The sequence below is a fragment of the Lepidochelys kempii genome, chromosome 5 (assembly GCF_965140265.1).
Source record: "Lepidochelys kempii isolate rLepKem1 chromosome 5, rLepKem1.hap2, whole genome shotgun sequence".
In the NCBI taxonomy this organism is placed as follows: Eukaryota; Metazoa; Chordata; order Testudines; family Cheloniidae; genus Lepidochelys; species Lepidochelys kempii.
The window spans coordinates 16,302,343-16,316,084 of record NC_133260.1 but is presented as its reverse complement, the minus strand read 5'-3'; the positions used below and the strand labels follow the sequence as shown (position 1 = coordinate 16,316,084).

Sequence of the window (13,742 nt, the reverse complement as noted above, 5' to 3'; positions counted from 1 at the left end):
AGTCACAAATTTAATTAACGCATTATTTTTTTAACGAGTGTCATCAGCATGGAAGCATGTCCTCTGGAATGGTGGCTGAAGCATGAAGGGGCATATGAATGTTTAGCATATCTGGCACACAAATACCTTGCAATGCCTGCTACAAAAGTGTCATGCGAATGCCTGTTCTCACTTTCAGGTGACATTGTAAATAAGAAGTGGGCAGCATTATCTCCTGCAAATGTAAACAAATTTGTTTGTCTTAGTGATTGGCTGAACAAGAAGTAGGACTGAGTGGACTTGTAGGTGCTAAAGTTTTGCATTGTTTTGTTTTTGAGTGCAGTTATGTGTAAAAATTCCTACATTTGTAAATTGCACGTTCACGATAAAGAGATTGCACTACGGTACTTGTATTTTTCAATTCATCTCGTACTATCTTTTGTTTGTCATTTTTACAGTGTAAATACAAAAATGATAATATAAAGTGAGCACTGTACGCTTTGTATTCTGTATTGTAATTGAAATCAATATATTTGAAAAAGTAGAAAAACATCAAAAAATATTTAATACATTTCAATTGGTATTCTATTGTTTAATGGTGTGATTAAAACTGCGATTAGTTTTTTTGAGTTAATCGCATAAGTTAACTGCAGTTAATCAACAGCCCGACTACACATATTGGCCAGTCACAGCAGGGTAGTTTTACATGATACGTAGTGGTCTTTGACATGCATCTGGGATTGTAATCTGGCCCCAGAAGTGGGATGGGAACCTATGAGCCTCCCCCTGAAATGAACAGAAGAAAATTGCAAGTTTAGCTTTTCTACCCTGCAAATCTCTGCTGCTGATCTCTATGGTGGATATGAAACAAATAGGAAAAACAATGTGCATCATTCAGAATGAAATTAGAAATGCTATTGCCAGAGAGACATTTCATTCTTTAAATTAAGCAGGAAAATATATTACTATAATTATTCCATAGCCACTTTTAACCATAAAGCCCTGTTGGCAGGCATTTATATATAACCTTTAACAGTAATACACTGGTTAAGCACAGTTCTGGTTATGTGTGTATCCTGGGAATTGTACATAACCCAGGATCTCCCAGTGTGGCTGATATGAAAAGTAGTTTGACCTTTTTTTCACTTCCTACTAAGGATGGGGATGTACTGGGCAGCCTTCTTGCAGGTGGGTAGCTCCCCTTTCTCCGGACGCCCCATTTATCTAAAAGCTTCCTTTATCCTCTGAGTCTTTAGCTAACCAGGTTTGTGCTTTATTTGAAATAGCCTCTCTTCCTGCATTCCTAATGCTGACTCTTTGATCCGTGAAAATCAATGGTAGTTAGGTACTTAACTCTCTTAGGCTACTCTCAAAATCCTAGCTTAAGTTCCTTGAGAATACTGAAGTGGTCATGTAAAACCACTAGACTAAGCGTACATCTACACTTGAACTGGAGGTGTAATTTCCAGCTCAGATAGACATACCCATGCTAGCTGCAGTCAAGCTAGCACACTGAAAATAGAAGCGTAGCTATGGCAGTGAAAGCAGTGTGCAGGGCTAGCCACCCAAATATGTACCTAGGGTCTCAGATACGACTATATTTGGGCCAGCTTGCATGTCCTGCCACTCACACCACAGCAGCTACAGGTCTATTTTTGGTGCACTAGCTCAGTTAGACCTAGTGTGGGATGTCTGCCCATGCTGGAAATTACACAAACTGCTCCAGTATAGACATGCCCTTAGATGTAGGTGCACGAAGGCTAAGGAGATTTTAAAAGGCAAGTCAGAGGACTGTTGTGGCCATGGAATGTGAGTGACATACTCTCTCTAATTCTTGAGAATGTTATAACATTGTTTGTTCAGTTTCCAATACTCTTCCACAATAAAATTCCTTGAAACTAAAACTGAATGTTGACACAGTAAACTTGGCCATGTCAGAGATCATCTAGCTCCTGTCTTCCTCAATTTACTGCACTTTGAATTCTCTGTCTACCTCCATTTGGGAACTCTCTCTCCAATTCTCACTTGACTAATTATGTGATAGGTTTATTTATTTCTGGGCTCTGGAGAGTAAAATGTGTCTTCCTGAGATAATATGCAAACTTACAAATGGGGTCCTTGTTCTTAATGTTGTATTCTGTTGCTTACAGGCAATTGGAAATGCTAAAACAACCAGGAACGACAACAGTAGTCGCTTTGGGAAATACATTCAGATTGGCTTTGATAAAAGATACCATATCATTGGTGCCAACATGAGGACGTATCTGTTGGAAAAATCAAGAGTTGTATTCCAGGTGAGTTATGCAACATTTTCCTTTGGACTCCTTAATTTTTTTTTTTTTAGTGAACTAGTATTTTTTTCCATAAAGGTAGATATAGAAACATTAAAACCTTCCCTTTTATAAGTCAAACTTTTGGCAGACCCTGGTTTTGGAGAGTAGTCTAACAAATTTTGGCAGTTGTTCTGGGTTAGAGGGTGAGGACATATGATGGTGGTTTTGGTTGTCAGAGCTTTGTATCACTGCTCTGTTTTAAAAAAGCTTTTTGAAACATTAAGAACATAAGAAAGGCCATACTGGCTCAGATCACTGGTCCACCTAGCCCAGTATCCTGTCTTCTGGCAGTGGCTGGTGTCAGATGCTTCAGAGGGAATGAATAGAACAAGGCAATTATCGAGTGATCCATCCTCTGTCATCCAGTTCCAGATTCTAACAGTCCGAAGTTTAGGGAAACCCAGAGCATGGTGTTGCGTTCTTGCCTTACTCGTTGCCCAGCTGCACTGTAGATATGCTTGTGAAACACCATGATTGTTTTGTACTTGGATTGTAAATGTAATAGCTGTTAGGGTACCTAGAGCTCATTTATCATTCTTTGTATTATTTTTTAAAATCAAATAAATCAAATAAATGAAATGAATTGGAACGCAGAAACAGAGATCACAGGATAAATACAATGCATTAAGGCTCTTGTTAGATGTCGCTAAAAAAAAGGTAAAGTAGAATTATGGCCCTAAATATATTAATCTAGGAAATAAATGTATTAGAACTTTGTAGTTATTTTAAAAAGTACAAGCCATAGAACTCTAAGTTAAGGTTAAAAAAAAAAAAAAAAAAGCTCCTCGGAAAGTCACAAGACTTGTGTTGGGTGTATAGTAGAACCTTGCTAATCTGCAAATGTTATGATTAGCACACCAAAAAGAGCAGTCTTGTCCCCCGTTTCTCATCAGAGTTTTAATGAAAGGTGGGTACTGAATTAAAAGTTACTTATTGGTAAGATTTTGTTCATTTTTAAAAAAATAGTTTGGGGAACAATTTTCTTCAAACAATTCACTTCATAGTATTTTAATAACTCCTTCTTTCCTTACCTGCAACCTCACTTTTCAAATTCAAATCCCGCTATATAAATGATTTATTCGGTAAGACCTCTCAAAAACAGTGGGTGTATGTGTAGAAACACACACACACTCATCCCTAACTTCCTATATGTGAGCAGTCTTTTTAATGGAACTACTCATCAGCTTAAATTTGGGCGCGTGCTTAAGTATTTTTCCAAATCAGGCCATAGACTGTGTGAATGTATGTCTGTGGTGACGGTAGTCAGGATCATGTGAGATACACATTTGTTTTATATATAAATATGTGCATCATTAGGTTCAGTCTATGCTTTCTGTATCTTAGCTAGTTGACTGGATCTGGTTCAGCAAAGCACTTAAGCATGTGCTTCTGTGCTTCGTTGAATTGGAGCCTACGGCAGGGAATTTGCTTCTTCTATCATTTGTAAATTGCCAAGCAAGTTTTCATGGGTCTATCAAGGTTCCTTCCCCACTCTGATCTCTAGGGTACAGATGTGGGGACCTGCATGAAAGACCCCCTAAGCTAATTCTTACTAGTTTAGGTTAAAAACTTCCCCAAGGTACAAAATTTGCCTTGTCCTTGAATAGTATACTGCCACCACCAAGCATTTTAAACAAAGAACAGGGAAAGAGACCAGTTGGAGATGGCTTCCCCCAAGCCCTACACCCCCTTTCCTGGGGAGGGCTTGATAAGAATCCTCACCAATTGGTACAGGTGAACACAGACCCAAACCCTTGGATCTTAAGAACAGTGAAATATCAATCAGGTTCTTAAAAGAAGAATTTTAATTAAAGAAAAGGTAAAAGAATCACCTCTGTAAAATCATGGTAAATACCTTACAGGGTAATCAGATTCAAAACCTAGAGAATCCCTGTAGGCAAAGCCTTAAGTTACAAAAAGACACAAAAACAGGAATATACATTCCCTCAAGCACAGCTTATTTTACAAGCCATTAAACGAAAGAAAATCTAATGCATTTTCTATCTAGATTACTTACTAACTTTACAGGAGTTGTAAGGCTTACATTCCTGATCTGTTCCTGGCAAAAGCATCACACAGACAGACCAAACCCTTTGTGTGTCCGTCCCCCCGCCCCGCATCCAGATTCGAGAGAATCTTGTCCCCTCATTGGCCATTTTGAGTCAGGTGCCAGCGGGGTTACCTTAGCTTCTTAACCCTTTACAAGTGAAAGGATTTTGCCTCTGGCCAGGAGGGATTTTATAGCATTGTATACAGAAAGGTTGTTACCCTTCCCTTTATATTTATGACAGGCTCAAAGCACAATTCACAAATAATAATAATGTTTTGCATTTAAATATCACCTGTGATCTTGAAGCATCCCCAAGCATCAATATTTTTACCTGTAGTTAACAAAACCTGCACTAAGTTCAAGCTCTCTTCATTCTTAAACATCAAGGTTTCTGCAAAAGAGTGGAGTCTTGGCTCAGCCTTAAAGTTTCCAGGCTTTTGATGTGTGCTGTAACTACCCTGGACACACAGCTTTTCTGAGAGGCTTTGATACTTGACTTCATGAACTGCAGATTAGTCAATATCCTTACAGCAGCTTCCCTCCCCCCCATCCCCGCATAACAATAGATCTTTACCTAGAAATTCAAATAATTGGCAGGTTCTGTGACAGTAGCTGTGGTAAAGAGGCATAATCGTAAGCAGGGTAGCAGTGCTCCTGTACTGTGGGTGTGATCCAAAGTAAAGATGGCTGCCCAGTGAGTTAAGAAGAGCTGACTAAATCTTTTCAAACACTTTCTCTCTAAATCGAAAAGTGTTGGTTTAATAGTAAGGTGAAAGTAAAATTGTTTGGTTTTTCAGTGTTAATTATATACACTACCACATTCAATGTAACTGTTTTACATTCACACAGGTAATATGTTTATGTTGTTTCACATGAAAGAGTAGTGGTTCCTGATTGCCTGCTCTGTAAGTTGAGCTAGTAGGGACTAAGGGCCACATTTACAAGGTTATTTAGGTGCGCAAAAATGCAGAGAGGTGCTTAGAAGGAGTTACAAAAGAACCTGATTTAGGCACCTACCTGCATCTTTGGACACCTAAATGCCTCAGTAAATCTGTCCCTAAGAATGCTATGATGAAGGCAAGATGCCCCTGAAAGGAAAGAAGCTTGTATTGCTTAAAACTGACCCTTGGGTTGCCTTTAGGAAGCCATGCTGACTATGTAGTAATGTGAAGTTGCAATGGTTGGGAGGAACCTTGGAAGACGCTGCTGTGAGTGGCAGAAAAATGAAGACTGTTGACTGTCCTTAAGTCATTGGCTCTAAAGTAACTCCATGTTTTTGTTCTGTAGGCAGAAGATGAACGAAACTATCATATCTTCTATCAGCTGTGTGCCTCTGCCAGTCTTCCAGAATTTGAAGACCTAGCTCTAAGTAAGTACGCTACTCCCGCAACCCATTGGGTTCTCTGAGGTGCTTGCTACATACAGCCTGTTCTTTGCAATAGCAACAAGAATATACACTATTACTATAAATGCAGCCCTACAGATTCTCATTGGTTAGATTCTGTGTGCCAACTACAGAACTAGACATCTTACCCAAAAGGTTTAAAGGGAAATAAGTTTGGAAGGCTTGTTCTTGTCGATAGAGTGCATGTTTGTCCACATCCCATCATCCAACAATGTGGTGCATCTCAATCAGATTAAACCTCAAGGTTGCAATAGCTGAGTGGCTGCAGGCTAAAACTGAGGCTCCTTGCGGAGGTGTGTAAGGAATGTTATGTGGTGCTCGACCTGATGTCATCAGGTTCACTTTTGTGATCTCTGTTACTCAAAGTGTAAAGTGGGAACAAATGACAAACGATTATTAGAGGTCACTCATGATGAATCTGAGTGAAATACATCTTATAGAAGCTGCTTGTTAAAAAGTGACACTTTTGGAAGAATCCTTCCATCAAACTAGCCGTCGCTTCTAGTTGAGGTGGATGGACCTACACTGGTGGAAAAACCCTCCTGTCTATACAGGAAGCATCTACGCTACAGCGGTGCGGCTGCAGCAGTCTAGCTGTGCTGCTATAGTGTAAACGTACCCCTAACTGTTCAACTTCACATGCGAACACCCAAAGTGTATGTATGGGGGTATCCCTGTGACAGACCATACATTCCACAAGCTAGAAAGATTTTCAAAGGAAGGTTTTCAAAATCTGAGCTATGACAAGGCTGCAACAGAGGAAAAACTAAAAAGAGAGACAAGTTTTACTTAGAGAGAGACTTTTTTTTTAATTACGTTTTGGTCAAAGCCTTAGAATTCACTGCCAGGCTAGGAGCAGTCCCTATGGATCTTAAAACATGCCTTGATGTAATTAGCACTGGAACAGTAGCAAGGCAGAAACGCAGCTGGTGACCACACACACACCTCTTCATAAAGCTTTAAACAGAAACTAAAAACCAGTTAAATACCTTGTGGGCTAACCTTCCAGTCACACACTCGCCAATAGCACTATATTGTGCTGGCCATTTCCATTACAGGTTCTCCCTCCAGACACTGAAGTTGAAAGCCAGAGTCATAACAGTGTAAAGAAGCCCTCTCTGATTTGCCAGGGGAAAAACACTCTTTCACCCTTCAGTGCTGCCAGATGATATGAACAGACGTATTTTTAGGAGCATTGTTTAAAAAGATTTGTTAATTCCATTGATCTCTGCATATTCCATGCGAAGGGAATGCCAGCAGTCTGGGATGGTATCCAGGAGCCTTGAATGACTTCTCTGTCAGCCAGTTAGGACTGGGTTCATTCATTACTTAGTTTTAATTTTCTACCAGAATATTTAGCACCATACAATATAAAAACAGAACATGTGCACAAAGTCATGCAAACACAATAAATTATTATATCAGCACTTTTCCACTGGGGGATGGAGCCCATAGCTTGCTTCATGTGTCTGCAACTTGGAAGAGAGCCTTTTAGACCCTTGGCTGCTCCAGGATAATCAGGAAGCAGCTGTGGGCAAAAACACATTTCTCCCCTCAACGTAGCAAGAAGAATGCCACTTTTTCTCTCCAGTGTGGACCTTGGCATACTGAACCACACTTTTGTCCTCCCCAGACAAGACTAGTATTGTGATTGAACATCTTGAGAAGTTCAGACACTACAGAGATGCTGAGATACTATGGCAACTAGGGCCATATAAGAACCTAGCCAGAAGCTGGTACAAGGGCAAAACACTTCTACACACTGATTATGTGGTGCAACATGCAGAGAGCTCGTTATGCAGCTGCTCTGCAGCCTCTCTTGGATGCCAGTTAACTTCTGGGTTGACTCTGAGGTGCTCCTTTTCACATCTAAAGCCCTGAATGATTTATGATTTGCTTTGAGCAGGGGGTTGGACTAGATGACCTCCTGAGGTCCCTTCCAACCCTGATATTCTATGATTCCATGACCTCAGAGGCCACCTCTCTTCCCAAGTGAAAGCACGGCAGTTGGCTATCAATGGATGAGCTCAAGTCTCCTTCCTTTAAATTTTAGTCTTTTTCGGCAGAACATGAAAGAAAGCTATTTAAATGTAGGGTGTAGTGAGCATTGTTAATGGCAATACCATATGAGACAATGTTCCAGATAAAGGCCAGAATTCACTCCTGTGATCTCTATGGCGGATTGATGCTGTAGCCTGCTTTCCATACAGTAAACGTGCACTGGTCTCGGTGACTGTTTCACGTTGGTAGGGAAGAGCAAAACGACGTCTAGGTCTGCCAAACAGACTGAAGAGAAGAATTCTGCTCAAAACCTTTAGAAAGGCCAGTTTTAGAGTCTCTCCTAGCTTCTTCCTACAACCACACCTTGCAAGTTTTCTACAAGGAGCACTACAGCAAATTTTTGGAATATTCAAAAATGCGGCTGTGTTGGATGACAAAGCCCAAAGGCTAATGAATCAAGCACAGGATTGGGAACAGGAAATTCTGTTCCTACGTCTCCCAGTGACTGGCCTCAAGAATGGAGTCCACTGATTCTTCTTTACACACACCTTTTAGTTGTGTCTCAAAAACAGCTGAACAGGATTGCCACCATTTCACAGATAAAGAATCTGAGGCTCAGAGAAGTTAAACAGCTTGCCCAAGATCACACAGCCGATGACTTGGATTTTGACACTGACCTATCTGATACATAATATTGGAATTGGAAATGGTTCAGAAAAGGGCAACAAAAATTATTAGGGGTATGGAACAGCTTCTGTATGAGGAGAGATTAATAAGACTGGGACTTTTCAGCTTGGAAAAGAGACAACTAAGAGGTGATATGATAGCGGTCTATAACATCGTGACTGGTGTGAAGAAAATAAATAGTGTTGTTTACTCCTCATAACACAAGAACTAGGGGTCACTAAATGAAATGAATAGGCAGCAGGTTTAAAACAAACAAGAGGAAGTATTTCTTCACACAAGCAGAGTCAGCCTGTGGAACTCTTTGCCAGAGGTTGTTGTGAAGGCCAAGATTATAACAGGGCTCAAAAAAGAAATAGTAAGTTCATGAAGGATAGGTCCCAGATGGGCAGGATGGTGTCCCTAGTGTCTGTTTGCCAGAAGCTGGGAATGGGCAACAGAGGATGGATCACTTGATGATAACCTGTTCTGTTCATTCCCTCTGGGGCACCTGGCATTGGCCACTGCTGGAAGACAGGATACTGAGCTAGACTTTGGTCTGATCCAGCATGGCCGTTCTTATGTTCTTATTCACGCCCTTCCATTGAAGTATACATCACTTCACTTACCTGTCTGGGTCTATTTCTGCCAATCTGTAAAATAAATAAGCAAAATATGAAAATACAGATATATGTCCACATTCACCTGTAGGAGGTAAGTAAAGATTAAGGTCTCTATCTTATAGATGACACCAGCACACTTCATCTAAGCTTTTTCATAATTCACCAGTGGAAATTTTTGACCAAAAGTAGCTTTGTAATTTTTCACACTAAAAGATGCTATTGTCCAGAAGCTGCCAGTAAGCAGAAGAAACTGTTTTCAGGGGGATACATAGAAAGGGGAGCATGGAACAATGATAGATGGTACAGAACAGTAGTTGTGAAATGGTTTAACAACTTTCAGTATTAAAGAAAACCAAACATGATACACAGTAATGTTTTATAGTGTACCCTAATGCTTAGAGCAGGGGTTCTCAAATTTCATTGTACCATGACCCCCTTCTGACAACAAAAATTAATACATGACCCCAGGAGGGGGGACTGAAGCCTGAGCCTGCCTGAGCCCTATTGTCCCAGGTGGGGGAGGGGGGCCAAAGTTGAAGCCCAAGAGCTTCAGTCCCAAGAAGGGGGCCTGTAATCTGAGCCCCAGGACTGAATCCCTCAGGCTTCAGCTTTGGCCCTGGATGGTGGGACTTCAGCTTTGGCATCAGGCCCTAGCAAGTCGAAGCCAGCACTGGTGACCCCATTAAAAGGGTCATGACTTGGGGTCCCAACCCACAATTTGAGAACCGCTGGATTAAAGCAAATTCAGGAAATTTCAGCTTGCAAAGTGTCACAAGAAATACTGTAAAGCAGAACACAGTTCTACCGTTCTGCTCTAGATTGCTGGGTAGGGGTCTGCGTGTCATTCAGTAGCACCCAGAAGGTCAGCATCTTGGTTCTCACCATGCTCCTTACACTGAACCGTGTTGTGTTGGGCTTTCCATCTGAAGGGCTAGAGTCCTTCCCCTGCTTGGCCACCCGCCGATTCACTTTCTGTTACAGCTTCAGTCTTGAGAGTTGAGCGCCTTGGCCAAGCTTATGCTGAAACCAGAGCCCCAGGGTTTTACCAACATCTGTCTCCTTTCCTTCATATTGGCGCTTGCAGTCTCAATGTGTGCTGTTCCTGTGCTCCTGTAAAAGGTTATGGCAGCTGTTCTGAATGCTCAAAACTTTGAGACACCAAACCTCCTGGGTACTCTCACTTGCTTAGCACCAGGCTCACATAGGATCTCCAGGGCCTGAACTTTAACAGCAAAAGGTAGGTCCACTGATTGGAAGCCATGGCACACAGTGGAAGTGCGCAGCTGCACATGCTCCGGGGACCTTCCCTCTAAAAAACACGTTTTTTTTCCCCCTGACTGGCTGACATACATACTCAAACTCATAAACTTTGGGGTCTGAGTCAAAGTGGGTCTTTTCTTCCATGACCGTCTCTGGCAGAAATGTTCTGCAGACCAAAATTCAGCCCTCTGTGACACATGTAACTTCCACTGTGGGTTTGTACAGGTGTAACTACTTGGAACTTCGAGAACAATTCTCTTGATGTACAAAAAAGAACAGAATCCAGCTCCTCCTCCTCTGTCGAGTTGGCACTACCGGAGATATCTGGAATTGAAAGCACAATGTTTTTATTGCTAAAACAAGCAGATCTGATTGTGTGCACAGACTATTGGCTAAGTCATTATGCAAGGTAGCCTGTTTCCTCTTGCTTTTTCCTACCCCCCCCCCCCCCCAGATGTTCTGGTTTAACTTGGATTTAAACCTGGAGAATGGTCAGTTTAGATGAGCTATTACCAGCAGGAGAGTGAGTTTGTGTGTGTATGGGGGTGGGGGGGATGTGAGAAAACCTTGATCTATGCAGGAAATAGCCCGACTTGATTATGTAAAGAGTTGTCACTTTGGATGGGCTAGCACCAGCAGGAGAGTGAATTTGTGTGGGGGGGTGGAGGGTGAGAAAACCTGGATTTGTGCTGGAAATGGCCCACCTGTTGATCACTTTAGATAAGCTATTACCAGCAGGACAGTGGGGTGGGAGGAGGTATTGTTTCATGATTTCTGTGTGTATATAAAGTCTGCTGCAGTTTCCACGGTAAACATCTGATGAAGTGAGCTGTAGCTCACGAAAGCTCATGCTCAAATAAATTGGTTAGTCTCTAAGGTGCCACAAGTACTCCTTTTCTTTTTGCGAATACAGACTAACACGGCTGTTCCTCTGAAACCTATTTTTACATTGTCGCTTTCTAGAGCAGAGCTTCATTTTAAGGAGACCATCTGCCCTCCAAAGGTGGGCAGCTGGGGGGGGGGGCTACAAGGAGAGTGTTCTAAAGTAAGTACAACGAAATGTAAGCAGCAGGTTATGTGCCTCTCATTTGCTGATGCATTCATTCTGTGTTTGCTCTTCTCTTAGCATGTGCTGAAGACTTTTTCTACACTTCTCTGGGAGGCGAGACAACTATTGATGGAGTTGATGATGCCGATGATTTTGAGAAAACCAGACATGCTTTCACCCTGCTTGGTAAGGGATTATTTGAAAGGGTCCAGTTGGAAAGCTTCCTAGTAAAACACTTGGATGTCTGTGTCTTGCAAAGGCTTTCAATATTTTGCACAAGCTCTAATGTAATAATGTAACCTGCAGAGGCATAAATCCATTTGCTTTTTGACCTACTTAGTTTTACCTTGCTCTCTGTGTAGGGAATGTGGGAGTTTCTCACACTCACGTCAATAACTAGTGAAACAGAGGGGGGGAGGGGAATTGGGAGAATGACTGACTAGAGATTACCCCAAAAGGAACATTTTAGGTTTAAAGCGACATCACAGTTTTGATTTAGTCTGTTTTGTTCCTGTGAGTCTGTTTCCAGGAAGTGCAAAAATATCTTTACTTTCTAACTTAGTTCCTCTTCAGCCTGGCTAAACACAAGGTGATGTGTGTCATTGCATACACCATCATACTATCCTTGCCAAGTATCAGAGCAATGGAAATAATGGGCCAAATTGGACTCTTGACTGTGTAGTCAGTGGAAGCCATGCACATGCAGCCAATGGCAGAATGTCCCAATATTAATAACCATATGCAGCGTTCCTATAGAGTACAGTACAGCAATCTGCCACCGAGGTGACCTGACTGCAATACTCACTACTTATAAGGAAAATAATTTTTAATAGAGGAAATAATTGGCACTCTCAGAATCTTCTACATTTACAGGGGTTGATTCCTATTCTTTAACTGTAGTTAATCTTTTAAAAGTAATTTTTAGCTCCTCCCTGCACTTCATTTTATTTCTTCCTATTTTGGAAGAGGAGTTTTTAGCACTGTGTGTGCTGCCTGCTATGCGAACACGGGGTCGCTGACCTTGTGGCTGCACCGATCCCAATCGCAGGGGATTACCATATACACTGTTACAGGCGCGTCCTTTACTTACCCTTCCAGGCTGAAAGTCTCTGAATTACACTCAAATTTCAGATGTACATATTTTTCTCTCTAATTTCTCCTGGTCCAATCTCAGGGGCTCTACTCCAACCTCATCCTCTTTGGCCTCTGCTGCTTGTGAGGAAGTCAGTTATCCTCTCCTGCTTGACATCTTGCTCACACTAGGCTTTTGAGATACTGTCCTCTCGTGGTTCTCCTGTCCCTCCAACTCTTTTGTGTGTCTGTTTTTGCTGGCTCCTCCTCTTCTCTGTTGCACTCTGAGGGTGTCCCCAGGTTCTATCTCTGTGCCCCCTAGTCTTTTCACTTCTGTCTCTGGACAGCTGCAACTGTTTACATAGTTTCAATTATCTCTATGCTGATGACTCATAAAGTTCTCTCCACCACTGATCTGTCTCCTTCTGTCCAATCCCATGTCTTTTCTTGTCTCCGTGACATCCCACTCTTGGATGTTGTGTCAGGACCTTAAACTGAACACGGCCAAACCTGGCCTTCTCATTTTTCCCTTTCAAGGATTCTCCACTTCCCACCTCCTTTATTGCTATAAACCCATCACCATCCTCCGCATCTTTTAGGCTAGTAATCTGATTTCTTTTGTCTCCTCCCTTTCTGGCCCCTTCCCCCGCTCCAGGCTGCATCCAAATCCTGGTGTTTCTCCCTTCTTAACATGTTCAAGGTCTGAATGTTTGTTTCCTTTCACCCCAGAGCCAGATCTCTTGTTCAAGTCCTCCTTACATCCTGCCTTGACTACTGCAGTGTCCTCCTCTGACCTCCCACAGACACTGCCCCTGCTTTAATGTCTGCATTTTGTGTGGACTAAAGTCACTTTCCTTTTCTGTCAGTTTGATTATGTCATGCATGCTCTTCAAATCCCTTGACTGGCTTTGTGTCTCCTCAAGCCCCTCCCCTCCACTAGTGCTCCAAGCCTATGTGCATGTGTCAGCTTTTCATAAAATCACCACCATGCCTTCTTCCACTCAGCCATCCATGCATGATGCAAACTCCCTGCGCTCATCTGCAAATCCCTTAGCCTGTCCACATTTACATCTGATAGTGCCATAGAGCAGCCAAGTACTATTGCTTTTTGTTAACCCTACATTATTTTTTCCATCGCTGTTAACGACTAAAAAAAAAAATCTCTGGAAATATAAAGGCAGGCTTGACAGACTGAGAACATCCAGAGCAAGTCATAAACCTGTAGAACATGACGTGAGAAGCAGACAGTGAACGTTTAAAGAGGAACAAACATCTGCTGAGATTTGAAGTGAGATTTTGTAGGGTAACA

The 13,742-nt window shown here is 41.9% G+C and overlaps 1 protein-coding gene across 6 annotated transcripts in view; it reads left to right on the top strand.

The window, feature by feature from the left end:
- MYO5B (myosin VB) overlaps nucleotides 1-13,742 on the top strand; it is a 372,896-nt gene that overhangs the window by 199,944 nt on the left and 159,210 nt on the right. For all 6 annotated transcript variants that reach the window (XM_073343525.1, XM_073343528.1, XM_073343526.1 and 3 more), the window contains exons 6-8: nucleotides 2,130-2,273; nucleotides 5,650-5,731; nucleotides 11,441-11,548. In XM_073343525.1, coding sequence (XP_073199626.1) covers nucleotides 2,130-2,273; nucleotides 5,650-5,731; nucleotides 11,441-11,548 — 334 coding nt within the window. The remainder of the gene's footprint in view (nucleotides 1-2,129; nucleotides 2,274-5,649; nucleotides 5,732-11,440; nucleotides 11,549-13,742) is intronic.